At 40.4% G+C, this 18568-nt stretch overlaps 1 protein-coding gene across 1 annotated transcript in view; it reads right to left on the bottom strand.

The window, feature by feature from the left end:
- LIFR (leukemia inhibitory factor receptor alpha) overlaps positions 1 to 18568 on the bottom strand; it is a 27206-nt gene that overhangs the window by 1060 nt on the left and 7578 nt on the right. Inside the window, exons 7-18 of the mRNA XM_010160474.1 lie at positions 16664 to 16793; positions 14712 to 14875; positions 13202 to 13347; positions 10260 to 10425; positions 10030 to 10100; positions 9389 to 9602; positions 6402 to 6581; positions 4715 to 4816; positions 2930 to 3097; positions 2135 to 2296; positions 976 to 1069; positions 372 to 450 (exon numbers count right to left, since the gene is read on the bottom strand). Coding sequence (XP_010158776.1) covers positions 372 to 450; positions 976 to 1069; positions 2135 to 2296; positions 2930 to 3097; positions 4715 to 4816; positions 6402 to 6581; positions 9389 to 9602; positions 10030 to 10100; positions 10260 to 10425; positions 13202 to 13347; positions 14712 to 14875; positions 16664 to 16793 — 1676 coding nt within the window. The remainder of the gene's footprint in view (positions 1 to 371; positions 451 to 975; positions 1070 to 2134; positions 2297 to 2929; positions 3098 to 4714; positions 4817 to 6401; positions 6582 to 9388; positions 9603 to 10029; positions 10101 to 10259; positions 10426 to 13201; positions 13348 to 14711; positions 14876 to 16663; positions 16794 to 18568) is intronic.

Below are 18568 nucleotides of genomic sequence, written 5' to 3'. Positions count from 1 at the left end.
AAGCCATTCCCGAAGGCTGTTTAAACATTATGCCCAGTTCCAGCTGCTGTGTCTACCAGGAGGTGGGGGATATGGCACTTATGCTTCCCCACACTTTCTCCTTCTTGTAACACTGTGACAAAGTCAGGTAGTTACTCCCACATCGTTACCATGTACTGACACTTCTCATTAGTGCAGGAGGAGGGAGCAGTCCTTTGCTAGTTCCAACACTTCAAGTAACTACATTAACAACTGAAAGCTCTAGACAGCATCTGACCACCCCCCACATAGGTTTTTTTACAACTCGAACAAAGACTCAAAGTTTGGAAAGGAATTCTTTACTTGCAATACCTTTCTTCAGTTCAAAATACTAAATTTAAAATGAGGGTTACCTCACAGATGTTCTTCTGAAACTGCAGTGCCTTACTGTTCTCTGGATTTGGGATCTCTGGATAAAACGTTTCTTTAATCCTTCAAAGAGGAAAGAACAAACTTTTAAAGGTTACCAAGCCCTGAAATGGACTGTAAATAAACAAAAGGAGTCAGGACATTTCCCTTTAATTCAGAATACTGAAGACATCTGGTACAAAGATTTAGTGTGTTACACTTTCACTGAGTATTTAATGGAAAAAACAGCAAACTTTTTTTTTTTAAACTGGGTAATTTGATATGCCACATTTATGAAAAGTTAACGCTGGGATGTCTACCTGAGTGTTTGTGGATGGCTCACAAATTACAGTATGTCGCCAGCTTATTTCCACTCGGGAACTATTTATAAAAGCCGCTTGCTGGAAGACAGGCTCCTGCAAAACCTTTTTTGCATTCCTCACTCTGACCTCTCTCCGACCCGATTCCTCCCTCACCTTCTACCTTTAAACAAAGCCCACCGATATTTTGGGTACTTGGGCAAAACAAAGAGTAACTAAAATAATGGAAGACTCCAGCACTGAAGCAAAGACATCCAGAAAAAGATCAGAACTGAATGCAGGCATTTACCATTCCCTCTTTCGGTAGCAGAAGATGCTGGCTACCACTCCAAGCAGCACAACCACTGCCACGGGGATGAGAATTGCAATGATTAATCCTACAGCTGAGGGATAAAAAAAAGAGAAGACAGTAAATACGTATCCAAAGTTACAGGCCAATTTTATGCCTTTTCTGACATTCCCACAGAGTAGAGACAGTTTCATTAAACTCATCTAACAGTGATCTGCAGTGACCTGTACCACACACTTCCCCTTTGCTGGAAGGGCAAAAGTCCATTCATAAACTGAACCAGTACAGTGATAACTGCAGGAATCAGCAGATACTTTTCTGATTGCTTAGTTGTAAAAGGCTCCATGTGCAACACGAGACTGATTGCCACTGTAATTCTGTTGTCAGTAAGCACTGCAATTGCACTTTCAGGTTACTTGAACCAGCCAGATCTCTGGTAATGGCTCTTATAGGCCAACAACTTATTGCATAAACTGCACTGCCTTTTACATGGTTTTTATATGGTTTATATGGTTTACAATGCTTCTAATCCCCAGGGTTTAGCTTTGATACATTCCCACTGCCTGCCTCCACTGATGTTAAATGCCTGAAGTTTGATTTTTCATGTATTTTAGTTGCACCCTAGTGTTTAGTCTTTCATATAAAATACTTTTTTTTTTTTAAATTATCATTCCCCAAAGTCTATCTCTCTTTTTCTAATAGTCTTTCTGGGTTTGTTTCTGTCAGGGGATTGATAAAACTAAACTCAAAGCAGAGAGGCATCTGTTTATAATTCTGAAACTGGTAAATATTTCCACAATGTCTTTCTTCCCACCATGTATTAGCAGATATTCAGCATGGGAAACCTGAAAAAAACAACTAGCTACTTTAGAAGAGTACGTTCCAACTCCACCATATTTAGTAGCAGTTTAGAAGTTATTTTTCTTGCATACATTACCATGAACTACAAGGTAGCTGTAATAGGAAAGGATCATTTTCTCACCCTGAACTGTACCAATTTTTGTATTAAAAAGTAACCAATTGAATGAATTAAAAACTAGATCGTACGCCAAAACTACTCAAGGGGACCCGGAAAAAACCCCACAAATAAGTTCAGCTTTACAGACCTTATACAGCTCCTCTGCTAAAAAATATTAATGAACAGGGATATTCAACTTACAGTCCTCCTTTGTCACCACGTAGAGGCTGTTTGGTGGGCTCAACCCACCAGCAGTGTAGGCTTGTAGGTCCAGTTGGTAACTTGTTTTGCCTTGAAGATCAAGTATTTTCAAAGACTTCTTTGTTAAGTCAGTGATATTCTTAATTTTAAGTTCTGGATTCCCTGTTCATTTGGAAGTAAGAAAAGGATAACTTTGTAAGAAAGGATTTACAATGACAGCCTCATCTTTGGCAAGACTTCCTTGAAGTCGGCATATGAAACCTGGAGAACAGTCTGTGTAAAGGAAAACTGAAATAAAGAATCCTAGCAATGCTGCTTGCTTACACAGCACAAAACAGTACAGGAGTGTGTTGCTGCTGCAGACTGGCTTCAGTTTCTTGCACTCTTGCTTGTCCTCTTATGTTAATGTGTACAGAGATGTCCTTACAAGATGGGTACTGGAAGAATATACCCAATTAAATATAGACATGTAACCTCCCCCATGTCTCATCTACCCAGGGTATCGGTACACAGGGCAGTGTGTCACATTGCCACTTAGTCACTGCATAACTTTACTGTCTCAGTGAGCCAGGGTTTTCTCTGACTTTTGCCTTATATTAAAAAACAACTGTGCTAACCACACAAGGAGCTGATTATTTCAAATGCCTTTGTCACATATCAGGGGCCAATCATGCCAGTGAGTAATTCAACTGAATTATGATTAAAGCATTTTTCTTTTAAATTGAAATTAAATTATTAGAAGGAAAAAAAAAAAAAGCTTGAGAAAGGAAGTTGCAATCCATAGATTTCATTTACCTGATTCCGAAAGTCTCGGCTTTAAAGCATCCTTTTCACCTTTTGCAAATGAAAGCCGATATCCCTCTAAAAAGCCCTGACAATCTTCAATAGGAATGTCTTCCCATTTTACCAATATGGAATCTGAAGAAGTTTCTTCTACAGTAAAATTTGGTGCACGTTTTGGAGCTGTAGGGCGAATTATGGAGAAAAAAGCTAGTAAGAAACCGCCTTATCATTAAATGCTGAATCCATGTAAGTGTTTCATCAGTTTTATTTCTGGGCTAACATTTTCAACTTTTTCCTGAATACTTTTCCCTCACTGTCAAGAACACTTGAAAAGATTTAGCAGGTGATACTACAGTAATACAAGTATGCCAGTCTCATTATTAATTACTGTGGGTTTATCTACTAGCAGAAGCTGATAGAAAAATCTCTCCTCAGGCAGCCTTCTTACAGACCCATACATTAAGCACCCTTCTTCCTGCAACAAACCCCAAAAGATTGCATAAGCATTCAGAGCGTACAAATTACTTAGCTTTTAAAGGCTCTCACTCTGTGACTTCATAGCTTGTCTTCAAATTAAAACAAAACCCACATTCCTATCATGGAAATCTATCTCAGCTTGAAAGAACTACTCTCAGCAGGCATCACAAGTCTTTATTCCAATATGTGTAGCCCCGCGACAGTTTTACAGCAGCTACTGTGTAAGGTCATGTGCATCGGGACTTAGTCTGACATTCGGCAGTGATCTACCAGTGCTGAACTCATGCTGAAGAATGCATCTGTTTTTGTCCTGGTGGCTATCTGTCCAAAGGCAAATCTGAAGTTTTGGAATGAATCTATGTTCTTGTGCAAAGTGAATACATAAGTTTCTTCTGCATGTTCAATGCATTTTTACTGCCCCAAAGTCTTTATGCTTTTATCTTGAAAGCTTCCAATCTTTGAGATTGGAGAACACATATGGAAAAACCTCCTGGGAAACTGTTCAGGATTTTTAGACATATAAATGGCTGAAAGTTGAGTTTCTGGTAAAATTGCTTTAATCTCACCTGCAACCTTAGCAATGATATAAACAATGGTATTTCCAAGGGCTCAGATTGTTTCACCAGCTCAGTTTTCCAAGTAAACTATTTTACCAGAAAACATATTAAACTTCAGTGGAAAGGACACTGAAGTTACAGTACAATAGAGTTGTGATGTTAAAGGATAAAACCACGTTCAGATACCTGGGACCAGAAAGCATTCAGCCACTAATGCATCTTCAAGGCAGGCAAAGCTCAGCCTTGGATCGCACTGCAGTTACGTGACCCAGGTGGGGTTGATATGGGAGAGAATACAAGCATGATTCTCGAAGCGTCTTGTACTCTTATGATCTAGTTCTGGTCTAAGGAGTGCTTTTAAACAGAAAGGTTATGAACATTTTCTATATTTGCAGAGCTGTACCAAATGTGCTCTGAAGTTTACTTTGACTTGACAGATCAAAAAAAGTTGCCTCCTCTCCTGCAGAAGGGACCACTGTCCTGAGGTTCAAATTATGCCAGTGCCTCTGACTCTGAAGACCACTGTCTTCAGAGCAAACTTCTGCAACATCCTGTGCCACCATACAAGCTGGAAAACACAGAATTATTGCTGGGAACTGGATGTGTCTGGTGAAATGTATTACAATTATATACAGAGAACAAGCAGAAGTCAGTAGTACTACATGGGGATTCTGGTCTCAATCTCCTTCTGTGAACACTGAGCTAAAAACAGACACAGTCTAAATTCACTTTGTAAAGATCCTGAATGATGAAGTGCACTTACGCAGTTCTTTCATATACCCAGTTATGTTTTTCAGTAACTGATATCCACTGGATTTGCAGCCATACAGTGAAAAGTCGTATCTCACGCCAGGTCTAAACAGAGCTGCAAGAAATAATCACTGTAAGAATATTTCACTTTGAGCTTTCACATGATGCAGACTTTTATAAATACATATTAAAAAATTACAAAGTCTTAGACTCTAGTGTTAAGTGTAAATATTATCCCTACTTGTAATTCCTGTAAAATATGCCATCAGATAGTTCAGAAGCAGTAAGCAAATATAGCTCCCAGAGAAATTTTGGTTCTAAACAAATAGGATCCAAACAATCTACTCAAATTGCATAAATTGCTCTTTCCACGGGGAAATACGAACTGAAGTTACCAGAAACAACCCCCTTTTCCTCCCACAGCAGCCATGTAGATCCTGCCTCCTCCTCAGAAATACAAATGCATTTTGAAATACCCAGGCTTATTACAGCAACAGTACAACAGAAATACAGAGAACTCTCAAAGTGACAGTGCGGCACTTTAGCAGTGAACTCCTGGCCTGAACTGACTCTGTAGAACATAGATAGCCATGAAATTTCTGCTTCACATGTCTTTGGTGGAGGCACAGGTGTTTGACACTACAATGTGTAAATAATTTACCCCTTCCTGGGATTTTCTAAAGTAAGAGGTGTACACTACTTCCAAGATTTTGTCTAAACCAGACGCTACTGTAAAACTCTACAGAAGTCAAGTGGGTTTTGCAAGAGTTTAGATCCAGCCTGAGAGATTCTCCTGGCAGAACTAAGCACAGAGCTGGAATTGCCAGCTTGAGTTCAGCCCTAGCAGCCTGGCTACTCTTAAAATATGCTGCAAGAAGCATCCCAGGGAAGAGCTCAGGACTAGAGCTGTGCTTTGTTGGACAGACACAGTATTGTCTGCTTAGAAAAAGTAAGCTCTAGCCAGCACAAATAAAAACACTGTGGATACAGTGTTGTAATGACAGGCAGGAAAACATGTATTGCCCCCCTCTCCCCCCAGCTTTCCTATGTAAACAGCTCCAAGTTGTTTTCTCTAAAGGAGACTTTATATACTGAACGTTTCTAAAAAGCAAATATATACCCTGTTAGACAGCAGAGTAAAATCCTACAGCTTTATTGGGTCCTCTCTTTCCTCTTCTGCTCCTACTAGTCCCACTACAGCTGAGCTTCATTTTCGTGATCTGCCCACCAGCATCTAGAGACCTGGAATGTACCCTGTTCCAGGAAATTTCAATTGCTGACAGCAAGCCAACACATGGAGGTCACACTTTAAAAAAAATCTGCCTCATGTAAAAACAACGGATCAGTCTTCCCCCATCCTAAGCAGCACTGTTTATGTTCAGAATCCAAATAAAACCAAAAACCCTCGATTAACAATTATGCGTTAGGCTGAGTTAGGAAGTTGTTGGGTGTAGCTAGAAGAGGTAATTTCAAAACAGTTAATAAACATAAGATGATAATAGTTAAGTCAAGACTGATATTTGGATTTGGCAAGGCTGTGTAAGAAATTAAAATAAACAGAGTTCAAGATCGGGTTCATTTATATATACAAGCACATAGCAATGCAAAAATTTCAACCTATAGCATCTGTGCTGCTCTCATTCCACTCGGTGCTCAGACTCTCAACCAGAAAGACTCAAAAAAAATTATTTCTGACTTACCAGACTTTATCACTGCATCTGTCACATTTGAAGGAAATTTCTGCCAGTCCATGCTACAGGGTTCAGACCCAGATGAATGACACCATTTTACTATGTAGCCACAGGTCACGTTGGGGTAAGAATTCCAAGAAATATAAATTCCATTCCCCATTGCCACGGCGCGATCTGTTTTGACATTGTCTGCAACAAAGATGACACAAAAATCCATCAGAGAGCAGACACTTATCTCCAGCAGAAGATGGAGGAAAGCCTTCCAGCTACAGCACAAAGGTTTTATAAACTACCGTCATTTCTAAGAACGAGAAGCGTGCTCCTGGTACTGTGAAATTTGAAGCAGCGCAGTCGGCTGTGCTTTCTGAAGTGCTGGAAATCAGACGTAGCCTGCAGCAAATCGCTCAGCCAGCCTTAAGTATGATGACAAGAAGTGCTGCAGCTCACGACTGGCTTAGAAAGCACTTTTGCAAGGTAAGGATTTACAGCAGATGTCACATTCAAATCTGACTTGACACCAATTTGGCAGGAGCCTCCAGCTGTAATTTTTGTCATTTCATCAAATAGTTTGCTTTGTGCTTCTTTCAAAGTGTCTTGCTGTCACTCACCCGACAACAGACAACCATTTTTCATCAAGAACCAACAGCAAAAGTCAAGTCCCTGGTGAACTCTGTGGAGGCTCCAACCTATCAAAGGTACATAAAAAACCCCAAAACGCCCAAAAAACAAGCTTTGCCTTTAGTCTATTTTTCTTGACTCTGATTATCAAAGGTTTAGCTGCCCTTGAAGTGACCAGATGTGGGAACAACTTCTGATTCCTGCAGCTTCCCTCCACGACTGTCCATCAGATGGGACCCTGCTGAGCTAAGGGATGTTTTCCAAAGGCCACCACAACAGCAGTGGCCTCGTGACAGATCTGTAAAAACAATCAGTTTTTCTTTTTTCAGTGTTCTCATTTATGCTCCCTATTGAGCGTATTATTTCATGTTATTAAAGCCATAAACTATGCAAGGGCAGTTTTTAAGAAGCAGTGCTGTGAAAACTTCAGTCTTACAGACGTGCTGTGAATGTCGAAGGACCGTATTTCTAAATAGCCTTAATATACAGCTAAGTGTAGAATCCTTTTCTAGCTTGGTCATGGCAAGAATGACACACATGATTAAAAAAAGCAAGTCAACTCCAGAAGTCTTTCAATATTTTTCCCTAAGAAAAATTATTATGCATCCAGTGAAACTGACTAGGATGCTCCAAGAAAGCATATTTCTAATTAGGCTGCTTTAATTTTCCTACTTACAGGAAGGACTTTTTACTGACAGTGATCACATACTCTCCAAGAAATGCTTAAATACACCACACTCAATTTTATTTCCTGAGACAGATGACTAGAAGTTCAAGCTGGGCAGCACTGCTCATTGTGGTGTATTTATAGCGGCAAGGTAGACTAGTAGAAATTACTACTAGCACTACAGTGCTACTGTGGTAGGGGAGCTTGTAACAGCCATTATATGCCCAGACTCTCTGCAGTACACTTTTCAGAGACAGTGGCAAATGAATTAATGCAGAGTACCCTTTCTGTTTTCAGCTTCCACGAAGCCCCAGCAGATCTCAAGCTTCAGAGCCACTGCTCTCTTACGGACATTAGAAGCACTTACAGACTGTACACAGGAAGCAGCCAGAAAAGATGTTTGGGCAGAAATGTCATCTAGTTCAGTGAATGAGTCATCTTTCGTGACTCCAGTCAGTGACTCAGATAATTCCTACACCAGCTTGGGAGCAAATCTTCAACAAGTACAAGTTGGGTAACACCAAAGGGAACCTCAGACATCCAAGAGAAAGCTATAAGTGAATGCAAAGCCCCAGCTGCCATCAGCAGTCCCACACCACAAACCTATTAGGGAAACCTCCCTGACTCTTGTTCTTTCACTGCTGAAGCAGTGACAGCTATAAAGGCATTTTCATTCATTCAACTGTCCCATACAGTTACTTTCCCCTCCTAGGACCACAAAAATCGGTGTTCAGGAGAAGCACAAGAAACATTAAGAGCAATGGTTTTCCTTCACATAGAAACAAACTCACTTTTTCTCTCACCACGACTCTCAGTCAAAGCACATTTCTTCCTGCAAAAGATGGTCCTGTCTGATTAGAACCTGAGTGGCAAGACAGGCAACTGTGATACCTGTTCTCTGGGTGGGCAAGGGTAAGCAGCCCCATACCTGCTTCTGGCAAACAAGCAGACAGAGGTGTCACTGGGTACATTTGTCCTCCCTGCAGAGCATCGACCAGAACTGGAACTAAAGCTTTGGCCTTTGGGAGATTACACTCTTCCTGGCATACACGGAACCATGGACTCTCAATATTATCTTCTCCCTAGGCTCAGTGTTAGGAGCAAAAAATCATTATCTGGCTCAGATATTCCCCTTTATAAAAGCCCAGAGCCAGAGGAGCAGTGCTTTAACTGGGAAGCTAAAGTCCTACCTCCTTTTCAAACACTGGATCCTAGCACAAGGATGCCAACGTTTACCAACCAGTCCTGTTAATTAACACTCCTGCAGAGCTCACAGGCACGGAACTGGTAATTGTCCCTTAAAAAGCAACACAACACCCCCAAAACATAACCCTGATTCTCTTAAGCATGTAACAGCTTTCAGTGCCTCATCAAGAACACACAGAAATAAACAGAGCTCCCTAAACATCTGAGATTGGCACTAATGCCTTGAAGCCTCATCCCTGTTGTTCCTGGAAGATCTCCAGAAAAGTGCAAATAGCTGTGGAGACTGCATGCTATCACCCTCCTTTTATGCAGAGAGTACAATTAATTGGTGGGATGATACCCCTAAAGCAAAGCATCATTTTTTTTTCTTCCCACACTGAGTAGATTTGGTAGGGAAATAAACCAGAAACCAAGCAAAACAAACAAAACATGCATCTATCTTATTTTTCAATAAACGAACTTGCCCAGGTGTTCCCCAAGCTTTGAAGGTGCCGGAAACACTCACCACTTGGAAGTTCCACACTTGTTATCCTTGAAGGAGGAGAAGAGCCTGCGTGATTTTTGGCTACAACGCTAATTACACAGTCATTTTTTCCAAGTTTTATCTCAGTACTGTTTGAGGGTTCAGTCACTTCTTTATACTCCAGTGGTGTCTCTAGCAGGTAGCAGGCCACTTCATGAGACAGTATTTTTCCATTAGCTTCAGAAAGAGATAAAGGCTATGGACAGACAAAGAGCACATTAAATTAATATTATTCTATGTTGTCTTTTGTTTCTTCCACTTCAGTTTTAACGTCCTGCTCTAGTCTGATGACTGTACAGGACTAGGAGGCAGAAGAGACAGTTTCTCAAGTGTGACTTAGAAAATTAACATGTAAGCTGTAAGTTTTTAATTTTCAGCTGGAATGCATTAAAAATTTAATTCTTTATACAAAATGTTTCTCAATGTAACGTTTAAATTATAAAACTTTAATAATATTCTCATTAGGGGAAAAATATTTGTCTCAATGGATGGTTCTGTAAAATGTTAAGAAAAGCAGTCCAATTTATTAACTATAAACTTCACTCATTTATAAATGTGTAAGGAAATAATTTTTCATAGAGTTACATTACATAATGTTTTAAAATTTTAAGTGTCCTATCTACCTTCCAGAAAATTTTTAGACTTTTCCCAGAAGGACTTCTTTCTCTCCAGATATCTGGTCCTCTTGCAGGAGCTAAGAAAAAATAAAAAGAGTGTTTTGGGTTTTTTTTTCCAAGTTGCACAGTAGACAATTTACCATTTATTAAGAAGTTTGTTCTTTCAGATGGCTGATTTTAAAATATATGGCTTCACAATTTCAGTATTTTATCATCAAAGAATTAAATAAACTCACGGGCTTCCAATGTTGTGTGCTCCTCTATCCTGCTCCAGTCACTCCATCTCCAGAAGTGGTCAGCAGCTGAACAGCGCACCCTGAACTGGTATTTGGTGTATGAGTGCAAGGTGTTCAGCTGAGCTGTGTAAGTTGAGAACTTTCTACCAGGCATTGAGACGTTGTGCTGTTAAAAATTTACGGAAATTGACATGATACATACATATTTTTTTCTCCTATATTATGCTGAAAGTCAGCATCTAAAAAGGTGGTATTTTTCCTCAGAATACTGACAGCGTAAAAAAAAACGACAGTCAAACCTTACAAATAAATTAATGAAAAAGAAAAACATTTCCTATGCCATCACCATGAACAAAGGAAAAAGTTTCAGAGGTCTGCCAAAATAAAGTCATATACAGCACAGAAATTGAAATATGACAGTAGGTAGCACCTTTGAGATCTAAAGCATGAGAAGGGGAGAGAGCACTGATGAGCCTTCAGCAGGGTGATCTCTGTGCGCAGTAGCAGGCTGTTGCTTCCCATCTATCCCTCCCAGTCGCTCTCTCCCGCATGCAGCAACACATCCGCACAGAGGCTGGCCAGGATTTCACTGCTGGTATTCAGACCCTGCACTTCCACACCAAACTGGGCCTTTTCCCTAAGACACCGGCACGGAAGAATGCTAAAGACAGCCTGTGTGAGTAAGATGCTTATCATGCAGTCTTCTTCCTAAAGCAGTCATTTTTCCTTCAAAATATAGTGTACAAGTGTTAGCCAGCTGATCTCTGTTCACAGCTCTTGTGACAGGACTAGTCTCTCCTGTAATTCTTAAAACAGTGCAAGTCTAGGGAGTATTTCAGTTTCATGACTGCTTAAAGAAACCCTAAGCCTGGGAATATTTTTTACTGAATCTAATTATAACACATGTGTATCACAGCTGCCAAAAACTGGACTCCAAGTGACTTCAAGATGCAACTAATTGTGCATTTCTAAAGCCAAATGACAACTTGAAAAATATTTAAAAGAGCCAACAATCTCTCATACGGATGGGAAAGCTTCTGAAAACATCCTCAGAATGCCATGTAAAACCCAATAACAATTTCACAGCTACTTTTGTTTATTACAGAGAACTCTTGGAGGTTTTTTATTAAGCAACCAGAGGCAACATAACAAGGCTGTAAAAGCTTCTACCAAGCTGTTCACTGTGTTTCAAAAGATCTGTAGCTGCGGGCTCTGAGGCAGGTGCAGTGAACTGAACTGCTGTGGCAGCGTGAGACCTTATCATCTCCCACTGCCCCAGACGACTGACCTGGGAGCAGAGTTCACAAACAAGTATGTGCTGCAGGCTTCGAGCAGCATAACTCTGGTGAGGCAGAACTCTGCAAACCTACTTTTTTAGCAGTTAAGTGGGTGACACGGGTGCTTGTTTCCCCTGCTGACTGCTCCAGAAGCATTAACTGTTGGGAGCAGAGAAATGCAGATAACTGTGGGTGATGGCGTCTCAGACTATATACCAAAATCCAACACAGCTCATCTGTCACAGCTGTTATGTACATCTGAAAGCCAGTTCTTTCTCCTGTTAATTCCAAATATATCTGTGATCTTCGTTGCATCTCTGGATAGTAAACATATGTCATTGCAGAGAAAATATAAAAGCTTACGGCTTCCATGCTCATTAAGTGCTTTGAAAGTATTTTTAAAATACTCTTAAAAAGCATGCATTAACTGCTATGCTATTACTTTAGAGGCAATGTATGTAATGATTATGTCAGTCTTAGCTGTATCACCTCTGTGTCTTGAGTGACTTTATTGAAGGCTGTGCCCAACAGGCAACCAAATGCAGCGAGTAACAGAACACTGCGAATACTAGAATAGAATACTGGAATCAAACAAGCATTGTAAAAAGCAGCCTCTGAGGTTAATGTGCTCAAATTATAAGTTCAGGCTCTGTGCACCAAGACATGATAATTCAGCATGTGCTTACCCATGCTGGTCAGAGATATTCCATCTCAATGCACAAACTCAAAACTGAGGGGATAAATCTCAGGCCAACTGAAGACGCAGCTCTGCCATTAGGCTTCCCTCAGTGACACACATCACCGCACACTAAACTAGGCAGTTCGGAAAAAGAGGACATATTCCCACCACCTACGCACAGTATCCGATGGTGGTGTCTAATTTAGTATGCTTAGCTTCTCTGACAGTCAGCAGAGTAAATATGCAGCTCCAGTCAGTGACGCAGAGCACCAAAGCTGGGCAGCAGCTGGAAGCCCGAACGCTGGAAAATCTGAGCTGCACCCAGAAACTCCACCTTCTCTCCAGCTGCAAAGGTCTTCACTGGGGATTACCTACTGAGTGGGAGAATCCTTCCTTATCTTGTCTCTCTGTCACTGACATACAAGCAGGTTTTGCAGCTCCCTATTACAGCTACATGCATGAAAATTGTTGACAGCAAGCAAATGAATTGTTTTCTGAGGGAAACAGAAAAAAGAAAGAAATTCAACTACGGACTGCAAAAGGCAACCTGAACCAACCACTGCGGTAGTCAGCAGGGCAGCAGCGCATCCTGGAACATGTGTGTGTTAATACAGTTTGCACCAGAAAAGAAAAAGCACAAGGACTGTTATCTAATGAGTCAGCATAAAGCACTAAGCATGCTCTCCAAGAACCAAATAACATTGTGGGTAACTTGACTTTTCTCTAGTTTAAAAACAACCAAAAAAAAGGGAAAGCAGGCAGCAATGAAGATGGGCAAAACTCCTCTGATTTGAGTAGATGAACTAGTCATTACTACATCAATCATTTAATCAGATGATCAGAATGAAGCTCTTACACAGAAAAGAATTCAAAAGGTGATCAGTTCAGTGGAAAAAATTAACATTTGAGCCAAACAAACAACAAAACAACCCCCCAAAAAACAACCAACCAACAAAAAAAAAAAATCAGTTAAAAGCACCACTCACCAGTTTTCGCTCAGAGTGACCACTGTTAACTTCAATTTGACACAGAAGCCTGATCTCAGCAAAGCTGCCATTTATAAACCAACGCAGATGGACACTTGTAGAGCTGTTCCCAGAAACAGTTAACTTTTCTGGAGTTTTTGGATGAACTTAAAAAAGAAAAAAAAATGCAGTTAAAAAAAAAAACAGTTCAGAGGAATCTGATTTTGAAAGACCAAAGAGAATCAGAAGGATAAATAAGAGATCCAACCAGCAACCAGGAGAGGTGGTGCTGGGTAGGCACCTGCAAGCGGTCTCATTCCTGACACTTTTCTCAGCTATCAAACATGGAAACAGATTTACTTAAGGCTGAGCATACTACCACGTATGATAAGGAGTTGGAGACACAGAAACACATTTCCCCTCCTACTGACCATCAAAACCGTGAAACATTAGTCACTTCAGAGGACCACAGTGACGGATGAAATTCACTCAACTTTGTTCACCTTCTAAGGACTTTGAAAGTTAGAATGTAACAGGGTAGGGCTCCGTCTAGCTCCCCAAAACTCCCTTATGGCATTTTTCAATAATATTCAGTACTACTATTCATAGCTATCAAAGTAAAAATCTCTATTGTTGGAATTGGTCCAGTTCCCCTTAAGAAGTATGTATTCTACGTTGGGAAGTAAGCAGACAGTGAGGGAAAAAGGAAAGGAAACAAATAGGAAATAGCAGTTCTATCAACTGGGTGCAAAACAGACCAATTTATAATGAACAGAAACAACTTATGATTTTCTAGGACCTGCCAATTTACTCTGACAGTTCTAATGTCAGGCTAGTTGAACTGGGACACGGACAAAAAAAAGTAGTATCTTCATGTTACAATTCATGTTACAATTCCTACGATTAGGAACCCCTGAAGCCTCAGCTGGGGTTGTGGAGGCAGATGGGAAAGGACAGGGAAGACAGCATCAGAAAGGTGATCATCCTCTGCATTTCTTTGTTTAAACTGAAAGTCTAATGAAAGTTATTTCTTTCTAGAAACCATGACTCCACATGATCACGGCTATTACCAATAGCAGGTAATAATCCCACTGTTACTTTTTACTGATACTTCTTCATGCTCCAAAACCTGTTGTTGTAAAACTGTAAAATATTTGACCCTATAAGCAGACACTGAAATACAGGGTCACTTCCAGGTCATAATGTTACACATAAATTTTAATTACTGATGTAGGTAATCAACAGCAGTTGGCTAATTATTAGATCACAAATAGCATTTGTCCACACAGCACTGTATCCAATCTGGTAGCACTGCTGTTGAGATCTGGCATCTCCCTGTACACCTAATCATTGCCTCAGGACATGTCCTAAGCTATTTTCAAGTTCTAATTATCAAACACAGCAAAATATGGGTGACAACAAAGCAAAATAATGACAAGCATACCATGTCAGAGTTCTTCAAACCCCAAACAAACAAATGGTTAGAATGCAGTGAATGTATCTTTTTGTCTTTGTAATTCTTAAGTCTTACCTCTTTGAGTTAAATCAATGAAAAGTGAAGACTCTGTCTGCCCAATAGGATTAGAGACGCCTAATATGAAATCATAGGTTTTTTGATCAACCAGTACTGGAAAGCCACAGACACGCTCTCTGTTCATTTCATTGACTTCACATGAAACATTTTTACCAGATATTCTACAAAGTAAAAAGCAGCAGAAACAACTTAATTTTTGAATAACAATTTCTAGCAAGTCAGAAGTCTACACTGTAAACACAGTAAAGAAGGATGGGTTCACTGACAAATGGCTTACAGGATGATTTCATTGCAAAGGCATATCTAACACCAGAAGGCAGGTTAAAGTGTCATCAGTCATGACTTGCCCTGTTCTCATGTGAAACTCTCCTTCCACTAGCATAACATTTCCATCCTCTCAATTCTCAAAAGCCTGGAAAACAGGTAGGTCCTGTAAAACCACCTCACAAGTCACAACTAAGATTCTGATTTAAAGTATCTTTGTTCAGATCAGCATACATTTGCATTTAAAGAATGTTCTTAATTGCCTTCTGAACTAGGGAAATTTGAGACACATTATGTCTTTCTGTCAGTCCTGCCAAATATAAACTAAGGGTTGTCTCCTGGGATACATCCACTAGTCCCAGCCCTTTTTAAATTGGAGAGAGTCTGGTAACAGCCAAGACCAGGGGTTTCATCTTTAGGAGTGAAATCTGCAGTGTGTATCTGTGTTTATGTACATATATAGAAGTTGCTTTAATTACACTCTGTGTAAACCTCTCATTAAGTAGCACAAGTTTAATTTCTTCCTTTGGGCATTTTTATTGTGTTCTAGCTGAGCTTTGAGCTCTCTCCACACTGTACTCGCTATTTCATTATCTCAGTGTGGGCTAAGAACAAGGATAAGAATATTTATCCTGAAATCCATCACATTCATCTCCTCACAACTTTGGGCGAAGCAAAACAAGTCTGAACTGCATCCTCATTTATGAGCTGAATATGGGCAGCCAGTGACTGGAGTTCCTTTCCTTTGAATACCTCCTCTGTTTTGTCCACCTCTTTGCACCCTACCCAATGATGTTTTTAGCACTAGTGTCCTGGACGGCATCTGTGAACATAACTCAATCCTCATTGACTCTGACTTTTTTCAAAGCCACCATGAGACTCCACTTCCCATCAGTTGGTGTGACTCAGGCCTCTCCTGGCTCCTTTCCCTGACTGCTCCTCTGGCATTATGGTGCAGCCTTCTCATCACGGTAATTTTGTTAACTCCTCACTAACTTCTAATCACAGCCACCAAGCAACACCATTTGCAAGTGCTATTCCAAAACAACGATTCTTCCCTTTTAACACTTTACATGGCCTACAATGCAAGACAAAGCAGTGGGGCATTAGTCCTCACTTCTTTCTGTGGTTGATGCCAGTGTCCCTTTCAATGATCTTCAGGTAACATGCACTTAGTCTGCTCTACGCTTTCCAGTTCTCAATGCTGGGAGGAGAATGGGTATAGGGTTATTGCTATTTTCGCTACAGCATTTGGGAAATGACCCATGGCCTGTCTTACAATTGTTCCTCAGTTTCTGTCATCCTGCATAGCAGCAGCTCAGTCTGACAGATGATCTCACACAGGTTGTATTTGTAAAAAAATTAAAAATTAGTGACTATCTCTCTGGTCTTATCTACATGTTGGCAGCAGCCTGACACTCTAAGCACTTTATTTTTTCATGAGTTCATAAGAGCATAAATCTTTGGAAAAAGCCATCCTTAACTGCCACTGTGATTTTGCACAGCTAGACAACGGTTCTCCAACGTTAGTTTAGTTTCAACTTCCACAAACTCTTGAAAAGTATTTTAGGCTCTAAACAATGGAAATTATCTCATTTAAACAGCCATGGTGCCGTAAGTCACAGGCAGCTATGGATATATTCCAGTTCTACCTTTTTACTCCTTTTAGTGCTGCATTGTTTTACCTTTCAAATAAACTGTACTTCGTTCTTCGTTTTCCGTATAGTCCACTGGGTCTGCCTGGTTTCCAAGTGCATTTTATTATCAGGAAGTTGGATGTTTCGCAGCTGAGGTTTTGGGGAATATCAGGGGCATCTGTATCACAAGAGGAAACCAAAACAGTTAGCTGATGATCTGCCATCCTAGTGTGGCAGTTCGGCTGTTAGCTTCCTGGAAGCATCACCATCCATTTTCACTAGGTCTAGATTGCGTACCTCACAATAGAAGGTAATAGTTACGCTCCAACCATATATAAAACATGCTTTAAAAACATCCCAGTAAAACAGAAGGATAATTATTATCAGCCCAATCATGACTAACACTTGACTCTAGGCTTCTAAGTGGGTGGGTAATCTGGTAAATCACATGCAAATAAGTTCGCAAGCTCCAGGCTCTGACCTGGAAGTGTTTCACTGAAACTCTGCCAAGACCTTTCCAAAATTCTGAGCATCAGTTTTGCCGCTGAGCAATACAGGAATGCTGTTGGTTACGCATCGCATTTTGTTACATGCCAGCCCCACCTCTGCTTTGAATTCTCCAAGCAAGTCATGTCACGGAGATGTTCCCTTTAGCATGAATTCCATGCTGAATCTGAACGTTAAAGCAAGCCTCGAATGACTTGTCCTCTTCACCATTGCTTTGGAAGTGCCCATCTTTTCTTTTAATCCTTGTTCTTTGCTCCCATACTAGAGTAGTGTTGAGTGCTATCTTCCTGGAGAACATGGGCTGTGCTCCCAACAGAAAGGTAACCATGCTAATGGTTACTAAGCAGAGCATTTATTTTGTCTCATACACTTTTCTCCAAAGGGTAGCACAGTAATATCCACATAGCTGCCCCAGAGTAGGAGCATTAACAGTGGCAGGCTTACTTCAGAATATGAGCAGTGGGCCATAAAGAACATTTAATTTGCCAGATATAGTCAACATCAAGGTTCTGTGCATACACATTTACTTCCTCTACCTTTTCTTCCCCAAATGGCTCATAAGTAAGAGCATCATGTCCTCTCACTTCCCACTAAGTAGGTACCACAAGAACAAACACACAGGCAGGACACCACAACCCAGCTCTTCAAAAACCACCCTATGGGAAAAACCTGTGGGATTATCACAGTCTTTGTTCATGAACCACTAACTTATTTACCTGGAAGATTCTCCCACAAAAGCAAATACTGAACAAATAATTTGAAAATGGCATCTTACTGAGAAGGTTGGATTCTGTTTTGCATTTGCTATCACACACTTAATATACAAAGTTAATGACATGAGGCACAGGCTGGAGTTGGGAAGACACTTTCCAAAGGAGTCCAGGTTCTCCTCTCCTTTCCCTGAATTCCAAGGTCCCTGAGTTCGAAGGCAAGCATTTATAACGGGGAACAGGATTCTAAAGGGCAGCTATTGGAATATAACTCTCAAAACCCCTGTGAGGAAGACACACAAAGCTCTGAAGTGACCAATTATGGGAAAGAAGAATCAAGTATTTTTAGTTGTTCGTTTTAAGAGGTATCTGTATCCGGAAGAGATTTCTGAGGCAGGCACGTTGACACAGAGAAGACACACAGTGATTCAGTATCCTTAAAGATAATACTAAAAGCATGTTTAGATTTTCCAGGAAAGAGGACCTGTCAGCTGGGTTCCTTTGTTGTAATTAGCTCCCAGAGAGCTACTGCCCTGGATGAGCATCTGTTGTTGTTGCAAGTCTAACTTTTATTGTCTTCATTTGACTGGTTGGTAAAAGAATATTTTCACTTAGAATTCTTGCTCTTACTCTTCCCTTGTCATAAAGCAAACTAGAACAGATGTAAACCTAAAGTGATAGAGACTGAGCATGAATCTTCAAATAGCAATAAACTATTAAGTATTGCACACCATGA

The sequence above is a fragment of the Eurypyga helias genome, unplaced genomic scaffold, assembly GCF_000690775.1.
Source record: "Eurypyga helias isolate BGI_N326 unplaced genomic scaffold, ASM69077v1 scaffold39291, whole genome shotgun sequence".
Lineage (NCBI taxonomy): Eukaryota > Metazoa > Chordata > Aves > Eurypygiformes > Eurypygidae > Eurypyga > Eurypyga helias.
The sequence above is the reverse complement of the archived record's forward strand: the minus strand, read 5'-3'. Positions and strand labels throughout refer to the sequence as shown.